Source organism: Apodemus sylvaticus, chromosome 23, assembly GCF_947179515.1.
Source record: "Apodemus sylvaticus chromosome 23, mApoSyl1.1, whole genome shotgun sequence".
In the NCBI taxonomy this organism is placed as follows: Eukaryota; Metazoa; Chordata; class Mammalia; order Rodentia; family Muridae; genus Apodemus; species Apodemus sylvaticus.
This window is the reverse complement of record NC_067494.1, coordinates 25,738,457-25,763,589: the sequence shown is the minus strand read 5'-3', so window position 1 is coordinate 25,763,589 and position 25,133 is coordinate 25,738,457. Positions and strand designations below refer to the sequence as shown.

Sequence of the window (25,133 nt, the reverse complement as noted above, 5' to 3'; positions counted from 1 at the left end):
TGGCAGAGGCAGCAGATTCAAAGGCTGAGAGCCATGGGAGCTTCTTCAAAAGCTCTGGGCCTGGGAGGAGCAGCCCATGAGGTTGCTGTCTCAGGCTCCAGACCCACCGCTCTGACGCATACAGCCACTAGGGCCTGCGGTCCTGAGAGGTTTGTGTTAGGAGTCCCCGGGGAGGGAGGTCAAAGATCACCCTTAGGGTTTTTGCCTTACTGCAGACAAACGGGGCGTCTTGGCTAAGTAGATCAGATCTGACTGGGAAACAGAACCAAGGGCTGTTAAAAAAAATGCCGAGGCTGGGCAAAAACTGACTTCCTTGGTTGTGCACCCGAGTAATGAAACCACCTTGGGGTCCTTAGGCAATCAGAGATCATTAGAGCTCCCAGCCACTCCCTACTCCAGACCGCGGAGGTCATCTGACCAAACCGGTCTTGGTCAGGTGACAGGAGCAGAGCACACTTAGCAGAAGACGGAAGGCCAGCGCTAGGCAGCCTCTGTGGCTGACAGAGAAGGTCCCCGGCTTCCCTGGTGACTTGTGGTTCCCAGAGGACCCCAGGCTGGCGCGCATGCGCCTGGGGCTCCTGATGTTTCTGCCGCCGCTGCTGCTGCTGCTTCTGCAGCCCTACCGGGCAGCGAGAGCCCTTAGCTATGACCCCACGTGGGAGTCTCTGGACAGCCGCCCGCTGCCAGCCTGGTTCGACCAGGCCAAGTTCGGTATCTTCATCCACTGGGGCGTGTTCTCCGTGCCGAGCTTTGGTAGTGAATGGTTCTGGTAAGTGCATACCTTTGCCCAAGACACACACACACACAATGGGCTTTGTGTCACCCCATGCAGTGGCAGTCAGCAATAGTCTGCCTGACACTTGGCAGGGGTGCTCCCTGCTTGTCACTGTTTTGATCAAGGATCGGTTTGTACTTCCAGATGTTGAATACGGAGTTTCTTGACTGAGTGTGTCTCCACATACATCAGCACCGAATATATATGCTCATCCGAGTTCTTAGGCACTCTGCAGGTGGACCTCCCTATAGGTTGTACTCAACGGTAATTCGTGACTGTGTGACTAAGAGAGTCACAGCACTAGTTCCAGACTTTGAAAAATTCTTCAAGGGGCTGGTGAAATTTCTCACTCTTTACAGGCCCCTGCTGCTTGTGGTTTGTATATGCTCAGCCCAGGGAGTGGCACTATTAGAAGATGTGGCCTTGTAGGAGTGGGTGTGTCACTGTGGGTGTGGGCTTTAAGACCCTCATCCTAGCCTTCTGGAAGCCAGTATTCTGCTAGCAGCCTTCAGATAAAGATGCAGAACTCTCAGCTCCTCCTATACCATGCCTGCCTGGATGCTGCCATGCTTTCTAATCTGATGGTAATGGACTGAACCTGTAAGGTAGCCCCAATTAAATGTTGTCCTTGTAAGAGTTGCCTTGTTCATGGCGTCTGTTCACAGCAGTAAAACTCTTAGATAAAACACTGCTCTTGTAGAGGATCTAAGTCTGACTCCTAACACCCACCCTGGGAGACTCACAACCATCTGTAATTCTGGTCCCAGGGGGGAAATTCATGCTCCTAAATTCCTCCCTCACATGCACACATCTACATACAGGCACACATGTAATTAAAAATAAATCAAGAAATTAAGAATAAATGCTTCCTGGTTAGGCTATGAGGTTAAGATCATTGCATATTAAGCATCAAAAAACCCAAAGCAAAACAAAGGGACAATAATGGATGTGTATTACCCTACATTATCTCCATAGTCACATGATGATAGACAGGCAACATAAACTTGTTCAATCTTTATTCCTAACTCGACAGCCAGCTTCTCTCTTCACTAGAAGATCCCAGAATCTGTCTGATCCTCCAGCCAGCATGGGTTGTAATGATGGACGCTTCTGAAGTATGCATGCGACTTTGGGTGCTAGGGGACAGGTAGCTTGCTGCCTGTGGGGTCTTTGAATCTAATCTCAGGCATGCAACGGCAGTACCCACTGTGGGATTTGCTCAGCCCATGGAAATGTTTCCCCCTTATCTACCCAAACTGTTGACTGTTACTGAATAGGACCCATGTATGTTATGGGTTTTTTTTGGGGGGGGGTTGTTTGTTTTTGGGTTTTTTTTTTTGGATTTGTTTTTTGCGAGATAGGGTTTCTCTGTATAGCCCTGGCTGTCCTGGAACTCACTCTGTAGACCAGGCTGGCCTTGAACTCAGAAATCCGCCTGCCTCTGCCTCCCAGAGTGCTGGGATTACAGGTGTGCACCACCACCGCCCTGGTGTGTTATGTTTTAGGTATGTTGTCTTGTCTTGAAATCTTGGCTCCTTAAGTTCTTCAGTGAGCTAATGTGTGAAGGCAAAGATGTAATCATGACTTAAAGAGAGGAATTAGGAGACTCAGTGGCTGCCCTATAGGAGGACCTCACAAAGAAAATGATGGAGAATATGGTCAGAGTTTCGGTTTGCCTAAGCTGTCCTTGATGCAAAGCCACACTGATAGAGAGAAGGGTAGAGAATCTGTCCATAATCTGCATTCCGGGCTGGGGGCGTGTACTGGGTGAACCCAGGAATTACTTCAAGCTTTTGTCTTTGTGTGGTCACGTGTTCTTTCTTTTTCTGCCGCAGGTGGTATTGGCAAGAGGAGAAGAGACCCAAGTATGTGGACTTTATGAACGACAATTATCCCCCTGGTTTTAAGTATGAAGATTTTGGAGTGCTATTTACTGCCAAGTATTTTAATGCAAACCAGTGGGTAGATATTCTCCAGGCCTCTGGTGCCAAATATGTGGTCTTAACTTCCAAACATCACGAAGGTAAGTAGGGCACTTATGATATATACTGACAATGACTAGGGAATGTAAGGTGTTCCTGTGGGTGGAGACATTAAAGGAAGGTCATCCTGTGAAACCAGGCCTCTCAGAAGAGCCATAGGTGGATAGTGACAATTGTCTCCACTTTAAGGGCCACGTATTTCACTTAAGTTGGAAAGCATTATGGATCCAGACAGCTAGTACCACAGAATGAGAGGACAGATAGACACTATTTTTATGTACATATGTAACCATTTATGCTGGTTTGAATATGTTTAGCCAATGGGAAGTGGCACTATTAGGTGGTGTGGCCTTTTTGGAGGAAGTGTATTCCTTTCGGGGTGGGCTTTGAGGACATATGCCCAGTGCAGAGGAGTCCCCTCCTGGCTGCCTTTAGATCAAAATGTAGAGCTCTGGACTCCTCCAGCACCGTGTCTGCCTGGAGACTGCCATGCTTCCTGTCATGACAAAAATGGACTGAGCCTCTGAAATTATAAGCCAGCTCCAAAGAGATGTTTTAAGACTTGTCTTGGTCATGTGTCTCCTCACAGAAATGAAACCCTAGCTTAGGCATCATTTAAATAAATAACTAGATTTATTTAAAGCTGGTTGAAGAGAACACACACACACACACACACATTGTATAGTGAGTATAGTATAGTTGCACTTCCCTTTCTGTCCATCTGCTCTTTCTTCCTATTTTTACTTTTTTGTTTATTTGTTTTTGGTTTTGTTTTGTTTTGTTTTTGTTTTTCTGAGACAGGGTTTCTCTGTGTAGCCCTGGCTTATCTGGAACTCACTCTGGAGACCAGGCTGGCCTTGAACTCAGAAATCTGCCTGCCTTTGCCTCCCAAGTGTTGGGATTACAGGCGTGTGCCACCACCACCCAGCTTTTTTTTTTTTTAATGTTTGTTCTTTTATTTATTTATTTATTTATTTATTTATTTATTTATTTATTTATTTAATGTATATCTGCATGTACACCTGCATACCAGAAGGGGGCATCAGATTCCATTATGAGATGGCTGTGAGCCATCATGTGGTTGCTGGGATTTGAACTCAGGACCTCTGGAAGGGCAGCCAGTGCTCTTAACCACTGAGCCAGCTCTCCAGTCCTCTCTTTCTTTCTCTCTTTCTTTCTTTCTCTCTCTCTCTCTTTCTTTCTTTCTTTCTTTCTTTCTTTCTTTCTTTCTTTCTCTCTCTCTCTCTCTTTCTCTCTCTCCCTTCCTTCCTTCCTTTTTTCCTTCCTTCCTTCCTTTCTTTCTTTCTCTCTGTGTTGTTGTTGTTATTGTTTTGAGACATCATTTCTATATGTAGTCCTGGCTGTCTTGGAATTCACTCTGTAGACCAGGCTAGCCTTGAACTCAGAGATTTGCCTTCTGCCTCCTGAGTGCTGGGAAAGGGAGGGGGGAAGATAGGAGAATAGATGGAAAGAAGAGGACTTATGGGACATATGGGGAGAGGGGAACTGGGAAAGTGGAAAGCATTTGAATTGTAAACAAAGAATAGAGGGAAAAAAATATATATATATAAAGGTATGCAACACCGCTGCCGGGCTCCCTTTCTGTTCTCTAATGCATTCTTCAAAACCATCCTGGCATTTACGCTTATGCTGCCTTAGTCTTGACTCGCATAGTTGACTGTGCTTTGTGCATACCTTTTAGATAGGTATGCAAGTAACGGGTAAGTTGCTACTGATGAAAGAAGACAGAGGCCCCAAGGAAAAAGAGTTAGAGATTTATAATAGTTCCCAGAAACATCAAAAGAATTTAAGGGAGCACAAAAATCCTGCATCAACAGGATGTTCTGTTATAACCACCCGGTGTCCCTAAGACCATAAAAGCCCTGACTAATGTTATCTCAGCTTAATGTTAATGCAGTAGGTAGTTTTCTTTGCGTGGTCTTCTTTATCTTGAAAAGTTGCCTTATATTCTGCAGGGGTGGGATGGAGGCCGGAGAAATGAACTCAACCCAAATATCTGCAGTTACCTTAAATATTTTCCCCGTTGGCCACAGTCTGATAGCTGCACAATTTCCTCTTCTAAATGTTTGCCCTGATGGGAATGTGTCAGATCCCTGCTGACACATTCTAGGAACTTTCCCATCCTCTGTGACCCAAAGTGACTTCACGAAAAAGAAAAACCCGAATACCTTTAGACCAGTGGTGTCACTCTTCCTAATGCTCTGACCCTCTGACGTACTTCCTCATGCTGTGGAGACCTTCAACCATAACATTATTTTCATTGTTCCTTCGTAACTGTAATCTTGCTACTATTATGAATTGTAATGTGCAGGATATCTGACCAGCAACACCTGTGAAAGGGGCTCGACTCACAGGTTGCTTTAGAGTGCGAGGACAGAGGATGAAGATGACATGTGTTCCTGTTTAAAGACCTGTGCCGCCAAATGTTTACACTGCTTTTAGAAAATGTACTGCTAGCTACAGCGCGGGGCGGGGCATGGGGGGTGGGCTATGGGTGGTGCAGGAGGTGAAAAACCAAGTTGTTACTGTACTGCTTGCTCTATTGGGTAGAGACAGGTCTTAAATATTCATATTGCCTGCAAACTTCCCACAGGCATCCTTAGAGTGTGAAGCATTTGAGGAACTTCTCACAATGAGTTTAAAGAGTTGGTCAGTCCTCAGGCTCGCCCTGACAGGAGAGTAGGGTGAGGGGCTATGGTGTCTGGCAAACATCTATCCTTCAACCTGCTTTAAGACTAATGAAACAGTGACAGCTCTTAATGGTCCGAGGAAGGAGCTGAAATTTCTGTGGATTTTAGACTAGTTCTTCAACCTCTCGGTTTGTATATCGCCTCTAACATTTTGTATAGAATAATGAGCAACTTGAAAGCCGATTCCTGCTGAAGTATGAATTATTTCAAAGTGCTTCTGCAATGCTGTAATCTTCCTTGCCTTATGGCTTTAGAGTAAGATGGGTATCTTAGTTAGGATTTCCCTGCTGCAAAGAGACACCATGACCAAGGCAACTCTTAGAAAGGAAAACATTTAATCAGAGCTGGCTCACAGGTTCAGAGGTTCCGTCCATTGTCATCACAGCAGGAAGCATGGTGTTGTGCAGGCAGACATGATGCTAAAGGAGTGGAGAGTTCTACATCCTGATCTGAAGAGGAGTCAACTCTCTTCTGTATGCAGCCAGGAGGAGGTTCTGATTCCACACTGTGTGGTGCTTCAGCCTAGGAGACCTCAAAGCCCACCCCCACAGGGCTGCACTTCGTCCACCAAGGCCACACCTATTCCAACAAAGCCACCCTCTTATAGCGACACACTTCCCATGGGCCAAGCATATTGAAATCACCATAAGGAGGGAGGTAAAACGTACTCCTTCCATTGATATTAATTATCAAGCCACAGAAATTTACTTCTCGTCCTCGTGAGTGTTCTGAGATTCACATCGTCCTGAAAGCCATCCAAGCACAAGACCTTACCCCTTGGCTCAGAAGACACATGAAAATCCCACAAACGATACATCTTAGGTCCTTGTTCCAAAAATTGGAGATCAAAGGTCGGTGTGATAGATGAGGAAGGAGCCCCCCTTCTTTTACCGACCACTATTGTTGATTGTATAGTTTGCTTTAGATGCTAAGCTAACAATTGGTTGGTGGGCGTAGCCAGAAACACAGCACACACCCTGACACTAGGCCATTCCCCAAGAACCTCAGTTTCTGTAACTGGAGATGGAGTGTACAGCTCTCACAATCATCCTGAGAATTTGAAAAGCCCCAGTCTCACGTTACTTATATTCCCATTTGTTTGTCCAGACGAGGACGAGACAGAATGCTAAGCGGGGCTGAGAGACAGTTGTTTGGGGAAGCGGTGAGCTGCGGGTTTGTTTGGAGTTGTTTTGGCGATCTCTTTGGGCTGAAACTCATCAGTGTCGAGGTGCTGACCCCTCGCTGCTCTCTTTTCCCAGGCTTTACATTGTGGGGCTCAGAGCACTCCTGGAACTGGAATGCAGTCGATGAGGGGCCGAAGAGGGACATCGTCAAGGAGCTTGAGGTGGCTGTGAGGAACAGGAGTGGCTTGCACTTCGGTCTCTACTATTCCCTCTTTGAATGGTTCCATCCGCTCTTTCTGGAGGATAAATCCGGCTCATTCCAAAAGCAGCGATTTCCCGTTTCTAAGACATTGCCTGAGCTCTACGAGTTGGTGAACAAGTACCAGCCTGAGGTCCTGTGGTCGGACGGAGATGGGGGCGCACCAGATCACTACTGGAACAGCACTGACTTCTTAGCCTGGCTATACAATGAAAGGTCGGTACACTTTTATGCACCTGGACTAGGCTTAAGTACTCCTGCTATGTATGTTAGCATTTACATTCCGTGGTTTTATGCTCATTTGTGCTGTGGAAGGACCAACGCATTATAAGCTGTGCTTATAATAATTATTAGCTTGGTCCGTATTTAGTAAGAATGATCAGAAATATGTCAAATACTGCCAAGCCGATGTTGTAATCAGTTTAACGATCCCAGGATGGACACATGAACATCTTCTTTAATTTGTGAGTCAAAACTGCCCCTGTTCGTGGAGTCCTGTTCTCTCTACTTGAGCCACCAGACATAAGAAATTGGAGACTGTATTTTACGTGATGTCAACACTCAATTTTTTCAGAGATTTTCCAGTAGGAGGCACCAGGATGAGGACCTATAAGACTGTTTAGTCCTTGGCAGTGAGGGGTGGGGATGGGGCACGGAATGGGACGTGACTTGTTCTGAGTATAAATTCAGCTTAGGCTACCATTCACAATGTGAGAATGGAAACTTCCGGTAGCAGTAGTGTTCTCACACACGACCCGCAGTCACCTCAAGACTCTGGGTTTTATACCGGTTATCTTCACTAAGACAATAGTGAAGGAATTCACTCTTCAGAGAGATTGAGGAATTCTCTCCAGGCCTACAGCTGGAATGGGAGTTGAGACTCCAGTCATTCAGAGTTTGGCTTTAGACAGAGGCTTTCGGCTTTCTTCCAGTTATTTGTTGGGAGTGTGTGGATCTGTCTGTGGTGATATTGCCCTCTATCTCCAGAGTGAGTGCTTTCTCCTGAAGGGAAACTGCCCTTTTCATTTCAGCCCAGTTCGGGACACAGTAGTCACCAATGACCGCTGGGGAGTCGGTTCAATCTGCAAACATGGCGGCTACTATACTTGCAGTGACCGTTATAATCCCGGACATCTTTTGCCACACAAATGGGAAAACTGCATGACAATAGATAAGTTCTCCTGGGGCTACAGGCGGGAAGCTGAACTTGGTGATTATCTTACCATTGAAGAGTTGGTGAAGGTAAAATATGTTGTGGGACTATTATTCTGGAATATTCTTGTAATGAGGGGGTTACAGGATTTTTTTTCCTTACAATTGGGATTGTGTAGTGGCACAAATTTGAGACATTATCCTCTGTGGGTTTTTTCCTATGAATATATATATATATATATATATATATATATATATATATATACACACACACACATATATATTATATGTATACATATATATGTATATACATATATTATATGTGTATATACATTATATGTACACATATATGTATATATTATATATGTATATATAATGTATTATATATGTATATAATATACGTTACATATAATATATATGTGTGCTATATCATATATAACATATATAATATTTATATTTATATATTGATTAAATTTTTCTATTTCAAAACTATTAATTTTTCTCTATTTCAAATTGTATTTATTTATTTTTATTTATTTCTTTATTTAGCAACTTGTGGAAACAGTCGCATGTGGAGGAAATCTTTTGATGAATATTGGTCCCACAGTAGATGGCACCATCCCTGTCATTTTTGAGGAACGATTAAGGCAGATGGGCACCTGGCTGAAAGTCAACGGGGAAGCTATTTATGCAACACACACTTGGAGGTCTCAGAATGACACTGTCACTCCTGACGTGTGGTAAGTTTCCCTGGTTAACAAGTACTGTTTGGCAGAAGAAAGGACTCAGTATCTGAGATATATATATAAATATATATATATATATATATATATATATAGAGAGAGAGAGAGAGAGAGAGAGAGAGAGCAGGATAAAAAGAGGGACTGGATTATTACTGCATTATCAACCGCACATACTCTAACCTGACTCAAATACAAAGAGAAGGAATATGAATTAGTACGTTACTGAGCAGAATGTTTATTAAATTCTGCTAAATAATGCCTAGATAGCCCCCAGTCATGGGCACTATTTAGCTAAATTGCCTGTTATGAAATTGGAAGGCATTTATATAACTGAAGATTACCAAGTAGTTAATTTAGAATGGACTAATGTTATGACACTAGTGAATTTCCTATTTTTGGCAATATCATATTCCACCAAATTGGCAAGCAAGAGGTCCCTAAAGGCAAAATAAACCGAAATAATAATTATAAGTAATATGTTATAGTTAACAGTAATACATTAGCCAATAGAGGATTCTGAGAAAATGGGAAAAATAAAAGTACTGTCTGCTCCTGCAGAGATACAGTCTGTGGTGGAAAGACTTGCGTGGCAGTGGAAAACACCAGAAATGATACTTTAATGTTACATTAAGGAACTGCAGGAGAAATGCAAATAAAAACCACAGCCAGAAATCCTCTCACGTCCTTTAGAATCACTGCCCTTTTTAAAGGGCAGCTGATGATCGTGGAGAGATTGGAACTCCTGTACACTCCAGTGTCATGAAAACGCAAAATCCCAGCAGCTATGACATAATGTGTCAGTCCCTCAAAACGTTAAAACAGAATTACTCCAGTATCCTGCAATTCCACCTCCGAGGATATATGCAAAAGAATGATACCAGAAGAACTATGTCCCCAGACACTTAAAATGTGAGCGCAGTGGTGTCCACTCTTAGTTAAGCTAAAGGGGTGTGCATACACACTGTGCATATTATTCAGCTCTGAAAAGGAAGGTGTTGTACTTAAAATTGATTGGGGGTTTCTATCCCCATTTAGTTCCTAGATAAAGGACACAAAACCTTTATATTTATAATAAGCCTTTAAAGCGCTAGAGATGGGCAGATATCAACCCTCTAAATTATTTTGTCTCCTTCCCTTTCAAGTTATAACCTTGAGATGTAACTTGCCCTGTTCCATCTGGGTCTCTCTTACTCCAACTGACCAGCCCTTGTCACCAATTCTTACAATCTCTTACCCATAATGTCTCTCCTCTTCTCCTTCTCTGTCCTCCATATCATCTCTTCTCAGACCCCCAGCCCCAGGAAACCAAAACCCCAGTTACCTGTCTTCTGCCCAGCTACAGGCTGTAGGAAAAGGATCTCCTTGTCCCTGAGACATCCCGATCTTGGGGGCCAATATTTAGTATTACAGTCCATGGCGACAGACCAAACCTCAACAGGAAGGAATGCTACAATGCAGATGAAATTTTCAGGAATTCGTGTGAGGCGAACCAACCCAGTCGTGAAGAGACAGATATTATTGATGAGGTACCTAGAGTAATCAAAATCATAGAGACAGGAGCAAGGTGGCGGAGGGAATGGGGACTTGATTACAGGGTGTCGTGATCCGTCACTACACTGAGTTCCTCACGTGTTTCCTTACTCCTTCCCTTTCTTACACACACTTGCAGAAGATTACCATTGGTTAAATCCAGCTGCATCTTTGTAAGGCTCTGCTAAGGGTGACTATACCTGAAGTCACATATGTACAATGTCCAATTAGCTCACAGTTGGCGTCAAGCCCAGCCCTTGTTTTCTCCTTCATATCCCAAGTCCTCCAGGGAAGGAGGTAAGCACAGCCTTCTATTCCCACCCTCAGCTCATCCCCTTTCTTAGTTCCTTTCCTGAAGGCACAGATGTGTGTAATTTCTTTTATCTTTAAAAGTTCGTCCTTGTCTCCACCTACCTCTCCATCCTCTCCCTTTATTCATAATACAATATCTTGCAGAACAATTTGTAATTGTTGTTTCTAGCTGAAGCATTCATTATCTCTTGAACTCACTCCGTGTTTCCATCCCACTCCTCCTTTTTCAAGGCCCGAGATGGCTTTTCCTTTGAAGCCCCAGGAGTCGGTGCCAGGTTTCTTGTTTTCTGAACCCGCTGGCAATGTTGGCTCAGATGATCAGACTCTAGCTGTTCCTTGTTAGTCGGTACCTGATCTTTCCAGCCTCTCATCTTGAAGTGTCCAGCTTAATTCTCCACCTGACATTTGGCGATTTAAACCTGCTTTTCTTCTGTATCCACTCTGTCTTTGTTAGGGTTTCTATTGCTGTGAAGAGACACCATGACTGTGACAAGTCTTATAAAGGAAAACATTTAACTGGGGCTGGCTTACAGTTCAGAGGTTTAGTCCATTATCATCATGGCGGGAAGCAGGGTAGCGTGCAGTCAGACATGGTGCTGGAGAGGTACAGAGACTTCTACATCCTGCTGGGCAGGCAGCAGGAAGAAAGAGACCCTGAGCCTCCTTGAGCATTTGAAATCTCAAAGCCCACGCCCAGTGACACACTTTTCTTAACAAGGCCACACCTCTTAATAGTACCACCACATTCTACTCCCTGGCCACCATTGGCTTGTTGCCATATAAGAATACCAATTGCTATCAGTCCAACTTCAGAAGTCCCCATGCATCTCAACGCTGTCACCATCTCAACTCTGTTTCAAAGTCCAAAGTCTCTTCTGAGACTCGTGGCAATCTCACTGTAATCCCCTATAAGTTCGAAATAAAAAAGCAGATCACTTATAACAAAAGATGGCACAGCATTTACATGACCATTCCAGATGGAAGGAAAAGGGCGCATAGGGAGAAAACATTGGACCAAAGCAAGACCAAAAGCCTGCAGGGCAGACTCCAAACTGCATCTCCCCGTCAGATGCCCAAGCACTCTTCCGATCACTCGCCGATTCCTTTCAGCTTGGTTGACTGCAACACACTTCTTTTTCTTGGCTGTCTCTACCCCGAGGTAGCAGCTTTTCTCCACAGGTCTCCACAACTCTGGCATCTCCAACGTCACGGGGAATCTAAAGCTTCACCTTCATGGCTTCACACGATGGCTTTTCTGGGCCTCCACACGGGACACCCCTCCCACATGCCTGGCCCGACAGCTCTCCTTAGTCACAGAGGGAGATTCCATAACCTCCTTTTTTGCATCCTTGACTCTAAAGTCAGAACCCCACCACTACCCAAAGCTAACAAGTTCTGCTGCTGGCTGAGGATGGATCACGGCCCCTTTGTTCAATTACATCTTCACCAGCTTTCTGTGTTTGATGGTGTCCTTCACCGCCCGAGATTGGCTGTCCTAGAACTCACTCCATAGACCATGCTGGCCTTGAACTCTGAAATCCACTGCTTTTCTAATCCAGATTTCCAAAGTCCACATTCCTTCAAACAAAAGCATGGTCTGGCCTATCATAGCAAAACCCCAGTTCTAGGTACCAACCTCTGTCTTAGTTCCTCCAACAGGCCATACCTACTCCAATAAGACCACACCTCCTTTGAGCCTATGGGAGCCATTTTCTCTCAAGCCATTCAAACAACAGTCAATTCATTATCAGATCTACTGTTTTGGTTTCTGAAATGTATACAGACTCTGGCCACCTCACCTTCTCTGTGGTGGTTCTCCCTTGTCTCACCCTTGGATTAGTTTAGTACCTTCTTGACTAATCCTATTTCTGGCTTGTCCTTTGTGTTCTATCATTACTCCCTTGGGGATGGGATTTTGGGGAATCTGAACATTCTGGCTGGTACAATATACACATATGCAGAGCATGTGTGAGTCCATCAGAGGGACAGCCTTGGGGTCAGTCTTCAGACACCGGCCACCTGTCCTTAGCCAGCTTCTTTTATTGTAGTGAAGTCTAGAGCTTCACCCCATAGGTCTGGCTCGCTGGCCCGTGAGTTTCTAGGGATTCATACTGCATGGCTGAAGTGTACCACTGTGTGCAGATTTTGAACCGCAGGCCCTCAGACTTGTGAGGCAAGGCCTTTACCGACTGAGCCAGGTCCCAGCCCCTAACCCTTATCCTTTTAATATAATCTCAGGAGAGCAATCTCGAAAACTACTGATTTATTTGTGATGTCAGCTGACGTCGCGCCTGGCTTAGAGCACTCCTGTACACAAATTCTTCCAAGACGTCCTGTCTCAAGGGGGAAGTGAGGCCTTGCAGAGGCCTACTTGGCCTTAGGAACTCTGCCCCTTGCTTGTTGTGATCTCCTCATGCTCCCCAACTCTCCTGCAGGCCAAGCCCACTAGTGCTCTGTGGCCTTTGTACCTGTCTGTCAGCCTGGAAGGCTTTCTTTCCCTCACATGATCTCACAGAGCCTCCTGTTTTGTGGGTTTCAGGGCTGCCTTCTCAGAGAGATTGTTCTAACTCACTCTTCTGCTCAGTGCTCCCCGAGGCCTCTCCTTTCTAACCTTAGTGGGCCTCGTTATTCTGCATGTTTCTGTTTTCTCTGTGGAGTCTTGGCTAACCTGGAACTCTCAGAGATCATCCCGAGTGCTGGGATTAGAGCTATGTGCTCCCGTGCTTAGGACTTCATTCATTGCTGATTCTTGTGTATGTCAATGGGATGTGGGTGTGCGAGGTCAGGGCCTGTTCGATGTGTATTTCCAGCCTTACAACACTGAGGCCTGTTTACAGATTTCTATAAGTATGGTTGAGAAATTGGGTGAGCAATGAATGGTTGTTCCTGTGTCCCCTTATGGCTTCCACTGTTCTCCTTTGTGCCGTGACTCTCAGGTTAAACATGGTTGTCTTGGTAAAGAAGCTGTCTGATGTCCCAATCTTAAAAAAATAAAATTGTTACAATTTTATGTTTTCTTTTCTTTCATAGTGTTCTTTCAAAACTTACACTTTTAGTTGTGTGATTGTCTACCTTTTCAGTTCTAGCCTGGGCCACATACAAGCAAGATGAGTGTTTGGCTTTCTGTTGCATCTCTAATAGTGAGCACACTGTGTATCTGCAAGTAGAAAGCTATGCAGCTCCAGGTAGCTTATTTCCACACTGTCTTCAGCCCCTCGGGAGCAGTTTGAATAGAGATAGTAGTTCATGAAGCTCTATGGTAGCATTCCTGTAATGCCAGCATTGAGGAGGTGAAGGCACCAGGGCTGTCCTGAGTGAGCTCGCCTGAGCTACAGATGAAGACTCTGGCACAAGACAGAGCAAAAAACACATTGTTTTTAATATTAGAGGGCTGGAGAAGGGAGGTACTTTTCATAACATGGAGACCCATGGAGGGAAGTGGGTCTTTCTATTTTACTAGTGGTGACAGTGTCAAGTATCTGTAAAAGAGTTCCAGACACGATCCATAAATGCCAACAAACATGGATCTAACTTGCTACTATGCTGTTTTTTTTTTTGTTTATTTATTTTTTGTTCACCAGGTACACATCTAAACCTGAGGAGAAATTAGTCTACGCTATTTTTCTCAAATGGCCCATCTCTGGAAAGCTGTTTCTTGAACAACCCATAGGCACTCTGGGGGAAACAGAGGTAAGAATGAATTTTATCTTGACTGTTCCTTTAAATGGATGAGTAAAACATGCTGGGGAGAACATAACTTGTTTTAATGTCTGGGGGAAACTTTCACAGGAACCTCATGTACCTAAGGAAAAAGTGACTTTAAAATGAGCTTAGGCAAGGCAAGGCTGGTTGCTGTTCGTCACAATGTTTTGAAACTAAGAAAACTAAACTTGTAAGCTATCGTACCTCCACACATAATGATGTAAAATAGGCATTATTCTTCATAGTTACTGTGCAATTCAGGTTCACCCCATTCACTGAAAATGAGTTTTTCACAGGGCGCTAATTGCCTCACTATCTTAGTTAGGGTTTTACTGCTGAGAACATACACTATGACCAAGGCAACTGCTATAACAACAACATTTAATTGGAGCAAGATTACATGTTCAGAGGTTCAGTCCATTATCATCAAGGAGGGAGCATGGCAGCATCCAGGCAGGCATGGCGCAGGAGGAGCTGAGAGTTCTACATCTTCATGGATGCTGCCAGGGGGAAGACTGACTTCCAGACGGTAAGGACAAGGGACTTAAAGTCCACACCCATTGTGACACACCTATTCCAACAAGGCCACGCCTCCAAATAGTGCCACTCCCTGCATATACAAACCAACACCTCATTCCCCCAACACCTCACCAAGAACCCATCAAACCAAAGAAAGATGTTATTCTTCTGTGATTATTTAAGGCTGTCATCAGACCCAATGCACTGCCCTGTGGTTGTATCTTGGGCCCTTTTCTAGAAAGTGATGATGTCTTTGGAGTGAAATGTCCTGTGATTCTCCTTTTTCGCTCCCTTTCACATTTTAGTTCTAGCACTGGAGGTTGACCAGGCTGAAAGATGGGTTTCAAATCCAGCGTTAAAACACAGCCTCCAAGCCTGGATATGTCAGTGCTTTTGTTTTTTTAAATCTATGTCTTGCTTGGCATTAACAAATACAATTACAATTCAGGGCTTTGTTTTGTGTAAGTGTTATGGTTCAAATACCCCTAGAGTAAGTCCAGAACTACATATATGAACTCACTTAGTATGAGCAAGACCAAGACTACAAACCAATTCATACACTACCGACCAATGGGCGTTACAGAAAAATCTGACAGTTGTAGATTCCCGGGAGAAGGAAGCAGTTATTCTGTGTGTAAGAACTGGGCGGGCCTGAGCTGGACAGATGTCTCCCAGCTCTTTCGAGTCTCCCATCCTCTCTTCAAGCATCTCCCTCACTTTGGCAGTCCATTTTCCTTTTTCAACTGGTGCACATGTTTGCTCACATCTTGAGGGTTAACTGGGAACAACGGGAGTAAGATGTAAAATAGTGTGTGAGTGCTAAAGCTAAAAATGGAGGGTTTTCTTGTTTTGTTTTGTTTTGTTTTTTTGTACTTTGTTGGAAGCTCTAACTCCTTAGCAAGTGGCCATCACAGTGATGTATCTGGGAACAGTTGTACATTGTTGTCCCTGTTTCCAATTCTAGGTAGTACTACTGGGCCATGGACAGCCACTGACTTGGACATCTTCAAAGCCCAAGGGCATTACAGTGGAGTTGCCTCGTCTATCCGTTCATCAGATGCCCTGTAAATGGGGATGGACGCTCGCACTAAGGAATGTGATCTAATCTCCAGCATGCAAAGATGTGTGCCGCAGGTACCGCTAACCACAGGAGATGCCAGGATTTGTTTGTTTGTTTTATGTAACACTAAGGAAATCAGGTTAAAAATGATACAAAAATCGAGGTCGTTAGGCAATGCAGCCTCCTTCCTCGTTCTTCCTAAATTCTTTCCTAATATTTTAATAAACGGTTACCGTTTGATGGTGCTTTCCTCCAGTCTCTTCTTACTGGATCCATTTCACATGTCACATGTCACATGTCACACGTCACTCGCAGGTAGAAATCTCTCTCTCTCTGTCTCTCTCTTTTAGAGAGAGAAGCTAGAAACTGATGCTGCTGTAGATTGAATTCTCTCCCAACTCCTAGTCTTCTATTGAAACCCCACATGGCTATATTTGGAAACAGTCGGTAAGATTAAACCGTCACAGGGCTGACCCCGATACCAGTGGACGTGGTGTCTTACCAGGGAGAAACAATAAAGACGCAAGAGCAAAGGGGGAAAGGATCCAAAGGCCAAGGGGAAGAGTGCAAAAGAAACCACCTCTCTCAAACACCCTCTTCTTGGTCTTCTGTCCTCCAGGACTGTGAGGAAACATAACTTCCGCTTTTGAAGCCATCCAGGATGTCTTTGGTCTCCCCCATACCCCCATCATAAATCCTCATATATAATGCAGACAGTGTGTAATAAATTTGATTATATATATGTGTGTCCAATGAATTCTATAATTATCTTTTCATTTTAAAGACTTCCCACCTTTTCATAAAGCTTCTTTTTGCTGTAGACATTTTGAAACACAAGTCACCACCTAGACCACCACTATTATTTTATAATATTTTAGTATATATTCTTCCAATCTGGGGACAGAAAGAGGTTTGAGATTGGAGGGTTAGGGTTTGCTTTTGTTTTTTTTTTAATGAGGGCTAAAACTCAGGTTGCAAGTCTAGTTGAAAATTAGGAAGGTGTTATTAGTCTCTTTTCTGTTCAATGACCAAAGCAATATACAAGAGGAAGAGTTTATCTTGACTTACAGTGTCAGAGAGTTATATGAGTGTCTGTCCTAGTATGGAGATATAGCAGCAGGAGAGCACAGTGGCTGGAGACCACTGCATCCTTAACTGCTAGCATGTGGCAGAGCATGAACTGGGTAGGGTGAGCAGTATTCCTGTGGTTCTCAACCTTGCTAATGCTACACCTCTTTTTATAATTCCTTATGTTGTCATAACCCTCCCCCCATAAAATTATTTTCATCTGTGTAATTTTGCTACTGTTAAGAATTGCAAGTATTTTTGGAGAGAGAGATTTACCAGAGGGGTCACGAGCCGCAGGTTGAGAAGCACTGCTCTAATCTATCAATGCTTATTGGCCCTGTAGTATACTTCCTCAAGGAAGACTGCGGCACCCAACCCTTCGCAAATAGTGCCACCAACTGAAGACCAAGTGCTCAAATACCTGAATCTCTGGAGGATTTTTTCTCATCCAAACCTCCCACCCCCAACAAACACACACAAAATAGCCTACTTAGATCTTTGTCTTAGTTTCTTTTCTGTTGCTGGGACAAAAACCCCTATGAGCAAGGCAACTTATAAGAGAGTTTAATTGGGCTTGCGGATACAGAGGGCTGGAGTCTATGATGGCAGAGCAAGGGTGTGGAGGTAGGTGGCTGGGGCAGCTGCTGAGAGTTCACATATTGATCCACATGCAGTAGGCAGAGAAATACTAGGGAAGGCTTCTGACAAGCCTCCTCTAGCAAGGTAGCACCTCCTAATCTTCCATCAAATGAGAACCAAGTACTCATATTAGGCTATGGGGACCTTTCTCATTCAAACTATCACTATGTTCCTGTAAAATAAGATAAAAATTATTATAGAGGAATTCTCCCCTAATTAATTAAATAATAAAGGTGACAAGAAGACAATCACTGGGCGAGGAGGCGGCGGCGGGCTTTCCAGGTATGAGAGAGGAAGAGGGAACACAGGAGGAGGGCACTCCATTTTACAAGGCAAGGCAGATCGAAAGCAGGCAAAATATAGACCAGGGACTGTTAGGTTTGGTGGCAGAGTCCACCAGAATTCGCCACCGGAAGATTTCTAACAGAATAGCTAATGAGTTTAGGATGATAGATTCTGCACCCAGTGGTTGTGTTATCTGTTGATTCTAAACTAAGATTGCCTGGTGTTCCATTTGCTGCTACTCAACTGAGCTCCAGGGGAAAGGGATCTGCAGAGGAGCATGGGTTGTGGAGTGCGCCCCCAGCTAGCAGTGGAAATTTGGTGAGCTGGTTGGCAGCAGCTAGATGCAGGGGTTGGGTGACTGGGAACTGCAGTTCAGCGGCAAACAAACCTTAGGAAGTTGGGGATAGCCATGGGGGCCTCAGGAAGTTGGGGATAGCCATGGGGGCCTCAGGAAATTGGGGATAGCCATGGGGGCCTCAGGAAGTTGGGGTAGCCATGGGGGCAGGGAGACTGCCTTCACCAGAGAATAGCCGGTGATAGTGTGGATTGATTTTTAATTATTACAACAAAGAATAATAACTCTGATATATGTTTAAAGAAAAAATGATTAAAGAACTCATTCCCAAAAGTTGTTCAACATGGTCAGATGTGATGATGCACACCTATATTCCCAGACCAGAGAGGCTAAGGGAAAAGAATCACAAGTTCAAGGCCAGCATGCACTTCATAGGCACACAGACCATCCCAAACAAAACAAATATTTTTAAATGGTCTTATCTTTTTTGTTATATTATGTATTCAAAATCATTGGTTTTTTTTTTTTTAATCATTTAAGGCCGGGCACTGTTAGTTCATGCCTTTAATCCTAGCGCTTAGGGGCCAGAGGCAGGCAGATCTCTTCAGTTCAAGGTTAGCCTGCTCTATAGAACAAGTTCCAGGACAGCCAGGGCTACACAGAGAAACATTGTCTTGAAAAAAACAAAAATAAACAAATGAACAAATAAGTCTTTTAAGTAGAGAGTAAAATAAAATGCCATTTACTATATTTATCTCCTAAAATCTCTCTTCAAGGTTGGAGTCTTTTAAGAATTTACCCATTGCTGAAGACCTTGCAACTGTCAAAACTTGTTCTTCTTGAGACAAGACTCACTATGTTGTCCAGACTGGACTCAAATTTTTTGGGTTCAAGCAATCTTAATGCCCATCTTTAAGTAGAAGGGAATACAGATGTGCCCCTTCACACCTGGGTGATACTATCAACTACTCAAAACTATGACAAAATATTCATGGGGAAAAATATTTCACTTAGTCCTAAATCTCAATATTTCATCAGAGAGCCATTATATATAGGTTTAAATGATCAAATTCTACACCAAGAAAACACACACGAAAATTCTTTTTATTTCTTTCCGTTAATTTCCGTATTTATTCACTTTACATCTGATCACAACCCTCCCCTCCCCTTGGGACACCCCTTCACAGGGTCCCTCCCACCATTCCCCCTCCCATATCCTCTGAGAAGGGGGTGGCCCCTCTGGGTATCACCCCACCCTCACTCATCAAGTCATTGCAAGACTAGGCACATCCTCTCCCACTGAGACCAGATGACGCAGTCCAGCCATGGGAACAGGATCCTCAGGTTGGCAACAGAGTGGGGGGGGGTAGCCTCCTTCTCCAGTTGTTGGGGGACTTGCATGAAGACCAAGCTGCGCATCTCTTACAGATGTGTGAGGGGGCGTGGGATGGGCCTAGGTCCCGCCTGTGCTCACTCTTTGATTGGAGGGAAAACACAAAATTTTACAAAGGAAGAAAAGCCCAAAAACCAAAACAAACAAACAAACAAACAAACCAAAAAATACTCCAAATCAGTGTTGTAAGAATCTTGACACAGCTGTTGAGTCATCTGTTTAAGAAAGTGTTTTTGAGAGAAAAGAAAATGTGAACTGCTTAAATTCTTTACTTGATACAGTTGAAAATAAAAGGAAATTAAGATGCCTAAAAGCAAATTTTATACAGGGTTTAGCGGATGATTAGCTGTATTTGTTACTTTCGCATTACTGGGATTAAACACCCGACAAAACAAACAAACAAACAACAAAAAACAAACACCCCCCCCCAAAAAAAACCCCAAAACAACAAAAAAATGTAAGGATACAGTTACCATGGTGAGAACCACATTTCTGGGGTGTGAGACAGCTGGTTATATTGGGTCTGCAAATGAGGCTGTAGAGAAATGAATGTTTGGCCAACACGTGTTCTCATTCTCTCTCTCTCTCTCTCTCTCTCTCTCTCTCTCTCTCTCTCTCTCTCTCTCCTTCCTTCCTTTCAGTCAGACACAGACCATGGAATGATGTTACCCGCCTGTAGGTAGGTCCAAACTCAGATTGGCAAAGGAAAATTAAGCATCGCAGTACCTCATAACCAGACATGCAAATAAATATATTTTGTTAACCCAAACGCTCTAGCCCTTGTCCTCTGTTGTATGACAAAACTCGCCCTGCTATGTGTGTGCTGCACAAGTCTACTAATCCCAGGAGGGGAATAAGCATTGCAGCCCTGAGGGGCAAGGCTTCCCCAAATGGAAGCATTGCAGGTGCAAAAGGTATCGTGGCAGTCCGAAGCCAAAGAAAACCGTGAAGTCAACTGTACAAGAAACCTCACATAAAACATTTATTGGGAAAAGACACGAGACGGTGGCTCCCTCTGTCTCAGCCCGAAACGGGGAACTAAGTGGGAATCTGGCTTATATAGGCTTTCTTGGGGGTAGAGTTTTCCAGGGTGGAGATTTCTAGGGTAGGGATTGGTGAGATTTCGTGGCCTGAGCTTGGTGCAAGCCCAGCGATTGGTGGAGTTTCAAGTTCAGGAACTGATGGGATTTTGAGCCCAGGGATTGGTGGGTTTTCCACTCGCTTTACCCTACACTCACACAGGGGCCCAAAGTATGGATGGACGCTACCGAAGCCCGGCGCGGTGAGCCAGCGCATTTTACTGGAGTTGTGCATGGAAGTAGCAATGACAGCAGCAGCAATGACTCAAGGATGGCTTCATCACCAAGGCCACCCCTGAGGGGCACTAGCTCAGTTGAGCACGTGGTTCCGGCTGGCCTCGCCCTTCCCTTCCCCGCCCCCCATTCCCTCAGCCTTGCTAAAAAACAACAAACAAAACCAAACCTGTTAGATTACATTCCTACAGCTACCCAAGCTCGGTTCCCTCGAGTCCGCTTCCTCCTCCCGAGGCCCATCTATCAAAGTACTGAAGACCAGCAATGAGAAGACCGCTGTGGCCGCCTAATTAACGCGCTGGGTTAAAACCAAACACCTCGCCAACACAGGGTTCCCCTCTCACTTAGATCTTGTAAAACTTGACTACTGAGGTGGCTCTTCTCAGACCCACTTGTCTAAAGCTTTAAACTCGCTCTCCTCACTAAACGGAACTTTCGGTCGCCATTCTGCTCTGACTGTGGATCCCAGAGCAGCCACAGAGTAGCTGTTACAATGTCTTAAGGTTTCCTTGGCCACACTTCATGACTTTAACTCCAGGGGGTGAGATTCAGACTACCACTACAATTTTGGGCCGTAGTTGAAGCAAACTTTATTTTATTTAAGAGCTGCCCAGCAACTGCCTCCTAAGTCCAATTAAAGAGGGCAGCCCCGGAATCCATTTCTTGGGCTCCTTTTAAGGAGTAAAATCCCAAGCAGGTTTACAGAAGAGAGACAATGGGACAATAAGGAAATACAGAAAAATGTCCAACAAAACCAAACACACTATATGATTAGAGGGTCCGGAAGGGTCAGGGAGGGCTAAGGAGGGTCAGGAAGGGCCAGGGTCTAAAAAACAAGTCAAGGTCATGGGTTGGGGCAGGTCAGGCTCCAGGAAACAGACTTAAAAACAGAACTCAGCTTTTACAGTAAATGGAAACTTATTTTAAACAATACAGCATAATGGCTCCTGCTCTGCCGTCAAAATGGAGTTAGGCAGGTTCCTCAGTTCCTTTTTGCTGTGGCTTCAGTCACATTTCTCATGACCCAAGAAGAAAACAGCCAAGGGTAATTTTGTTTCCCATGAATTTCCATTCCCCCTGAAGCCTTGTGAGTTGGGACTTCACCACACTTGTCTTGGCATCTACGTTTCTGAATTCCCACTAGACTGAGCCCCGCCCGTGCGTGTCTTTAGTGTTTCTTTAGCACAAAAGCTCTAGACTCAACTACATGACCCCACAATCCAGCTCTGAAGGTCTGTGAACCACATGGTGCTTCTTGGTACACATTTTCCGTATCACTTACTGCCTTGCTTTGACAAAATACCTAATGACGGCAACTTAAAAAAAGGTCTGTTTTGGCTCTCAATGAAAGGGTTCAGTGCCTCATGGTGGGGAGGGCATGCGGGCAGAAGCATGAAGCGGCTGGCCACATTGTGGGGAGACAGAAAGGTGAGTGCTTGCTTGGTTTCCCACCCATTGCATCATTTCTATTCAGTCTGGGATGCCAGTTCGTGGAGTGGAGCTATCCACACTCTGGGCCAATCTTCTCAGTATAGCACTTAAGACCAGACACATCTTGGCAATTGCCATCTAGTTGACAATAAAAATTAGCCATCACAGGAGCTTTGAGAGGCACATTATAAGATATCTCTCCACATTCAGAGGGGCTGATAAGATGTACTGCCAATAACTAGACAACATAACAAAAATTACGAGGATCTAAATTCAAATCTATTTAGGGTATATTTTGCTTCCATGTAAATGTACTATGTCTATAAATATTAATAAGGATTCAAAAATCACTAAAGCATATTATTAAGATCATCTGTGGTATAGAAGACAGGAATTATCAGGATAATTAAAAATCAATTATCAGGTAACAGTTTTGGTCCTATAATTAATCTTTTCCTAAGAGTTGTTTTGTTTGAATTTTCAGTTGGATTTACACTTACTGTCTTAATATTGAAGGCAAACCAAACTAGATTACTCAGTTGAATAAAATAGACACTGATGTTGACTTTACCATTCTAAATTTATGTGTTTCTTATCAATGTCATACAGGGTGACAGGGCTGCTCTAAAAGGTCAGCATGTTCAAATACCTATCAGTTAGGAAAAACTTCACTTTACTTTTGTTAAGTAAAAAAACACTACTAGATAAGAGTTTGCCAGTCTTATCTCCAAGTAAAATAAATGTCCTTTTCAGGTTTACACACCTATAATAAGTCTATTTATATTATGTCTGCAAGGGGAAATGCGTACAAGCAACAATGTCCATTCAAACAACCCACTAATTAGCTAATGCTCATATCCTGCTGACTGAGGGCTAGAATAAGCAGCGGTTTCCAGGGAGTAGTGGCACACCCTCCAGTCCCATTCCTACGTGGGGTGTGTGTGTGTACCAGCTTCCTTATGTGGCTGCAATGGACTGAATGTCCATCTCTTGAACTTCCAAAATGTGATCTTAAAAGTGGTCTTTATTAAAGTAAGTTTGGAAAGGTGCTCATGTTGGATGGGGGCTGGACGCTTAGGGCTGATGAAAGGGCACAGACACTTACTTAGGGTTCTACTTCTAAAAAAAGAAAAAAGAAATATTGTTGGATTTAAAAAAATATTGTTGGATCAATGTGAATAACTCAGTACTAAAAGTTGGGGAAGTGTAATACAACCTAAACCTGGATGCTCTATGTGACTGTTTCCAGGAAAGGCAATGGAGACCATCTCTCAGCAGACTCAGGGGGCCTGCCCTGTATGTGTGACTCCTGGGGAACACAGATGCACCCTGAAAGGTGAGACAAGGCCTAGGTCCTATGGGAAATCCTAACTAGGGGTGTTTAGATTTTCAGTTAAAACGTCTAAGGCTTTGCGACAGTCTGTTTTAAATCACTTTCCACCCAGACTGTTTCAGAAGAGGGTTCCAGCACTATCAGGAGCAAATCAGTGCCGTGCAGCGTCACTGACTTTAAATGCATAGGTTGTCTCACTGCGTTCAAACCTTGCCGCCTCATCAATGCCCTTGACTCTGCGGGTGCTGATGACGCCAGGTGATAATTCTCTGCTGGACAATTTTCTTCTGACAAGGCTATGACTGTGTGATCTCAAACTTTCTCTGGTTGAAATCTTGGGCATTTTTGGATGAGATGAATGGCCTATTCCATATATATATATATGGAATTATATATATATATATAATGTTAAAAATAAGTGAAATAAGTGTGTCTCTTCTGACCACTTTCTTTATACATGGTTGTCTTGTTCTTGTTACAGACCTCAGCCAAGCTTTACAAAGACCTTTACAATTCATTTTCTACCCTGTCTTATTTAGCTATATTGTTTAATGTAGAAGGGAGGGATATAAAACTATGTTCTGAGAACAGTCTGTTACCAGATATAGCAAACCCATTACTGACACGTGACTCAGTCAGTTCTGCCTTAATGCCCTTCTCAGTGAAGAACCAGCGGTAAGCTAGAGACAAGAGATAATTTATTTTTATTTATAGTTTGTCTGAAAAAAAAACCCCAAGTTATAAGAAAGCACCAACTATATACTAGCTAAAACTTTAAACTAGCAAGCTCTCTTCAAAAAAACAGCAAAAATATTACTAAAGAACAAATAAATTAATGGCTAAAATGTATTAACTAAACGAAACTATATTTTATTAAAATAGTTTATTGCAACAAGTTATTACTATACTCAAAATCAATACAAAGTTATTAAATTTATACACAAATGAATAAACCTCTGTAATTGTTAATAATTGTGAGTAAACAATATAACATTAGCCTGAAAATCTATATGCAACTTTCTGAGGGTTGCTAAAAAAAGCTTTAGAAAATGCTGCAAATAAATATTGAAGAAACAACAGCAAAGAAAAGAAAAGTTGATCACAGGGGTTCAAATGCACCGATTCCTAGATGGTAAGCCCTCTGGCAGGCATGTGTGAACAAATCCCGCGTGCCGTCTCAGGGTGGCGGGAGAGAATCTGGCTTGCTCTTGCTTACTTCTTCCGAGTCCAGGAATCTTCATAATTAAACATCCTAATTTCAGAGTCCACCCATCCTAGATCTACTTTTCAAGACATATCTTCCCTCATTATGTGTGTGAAAGGACACTACATTCCATTCCACGGACATATAAAAGTACCTACTTGGTTTGGATCCACTATCCAGACTGTAAGAAATCATGATTGATCCTGATGTGATTCGCGCACCAGTTAGATACACCTGATGAAGGGGACTGCTGATGAATTAAAAGTACAGTAAGGTGCTCAATGACTCTACCTCATTATAAAA

At 43.6% G+C, this 25,133-nt stretch overlaps 1 protein-coding gene across 3 annotated transcripts; it reads left to right on the top strand.

The window, feature by feature from the left end:
- The first annotated feature begins 439 nt into the window (after window positions 1–439).
- Fuca2 (alpha-L-fucosidase 2) lies at window positions 440–16,609 on the top strand. 3 transcript variants are annotated; one of them, XM_052169805.1, is made up of 8 exons: window positions 440–769; window positions 2,611–2,798; window positions 6,728–7,067; window positions 7,883–8,093; window positions 8,553–8,743; window positions 14,170–14,278; window positions 15,774–15,943; window positions 16,489–16,609. In XM_052169805.1, the coding sequence occupies exons 1-7, from the start codon at window positions 564–566 to the stop codon at window positions 15,912–15,914; spliced, it is 1,386 nt and encodes a 461-aa protein (XP_052025765.1). In that variant the 5' UTR covers window positions 440–563; the 3' UTR covers window positions 15,915–15,943; window positions 16,489–16,609. The 3 variants fall into 3 exon arrangements, with proteins under 3 accessions (XP_052025765.1, XP_052025766.1, XP_052025764.1); XM_052169806.1 differs by having other exon boundaries at window positions 16,220–16,565; XM_052169804.1 differs by lacking the exon at window positions 16,489–16,609 and having other exon boundaries at window positions 441–769; window positions 15,774–16,109.
- The last annotated feature ends 8,524 nt before the right edge of the window (window positions 16,610–25,133 follow it).

What these genes read in the sequence shown, in the direction of transcription:
- Fuca2 (XM_052169805.1), top strand. Translation starts at nt 564, where the DNA reads ATGCGCCTGGGGCTCCTGATGTTTCTGCCGCCGCTGCTGCTGCTGCTT. An exon ending in CCATTGAAGAGTTGGTGAAG is followed by an intron (nt 8,094 to 8,552) that starts GTAAAATATGTT and finishes TTCTTTATTTAG; the next exon opens with CAACTTGTGGAAACAGTCGC. An exon ending in ACTGTCACTCCTGACGTGTG is followed by an intron (nt 8,744 to 14,169) that starts GTAAGTTTCCCT and finishes TTTGTTCACCAG; the next exon opens with GTACACATCTAAACCTGAGG.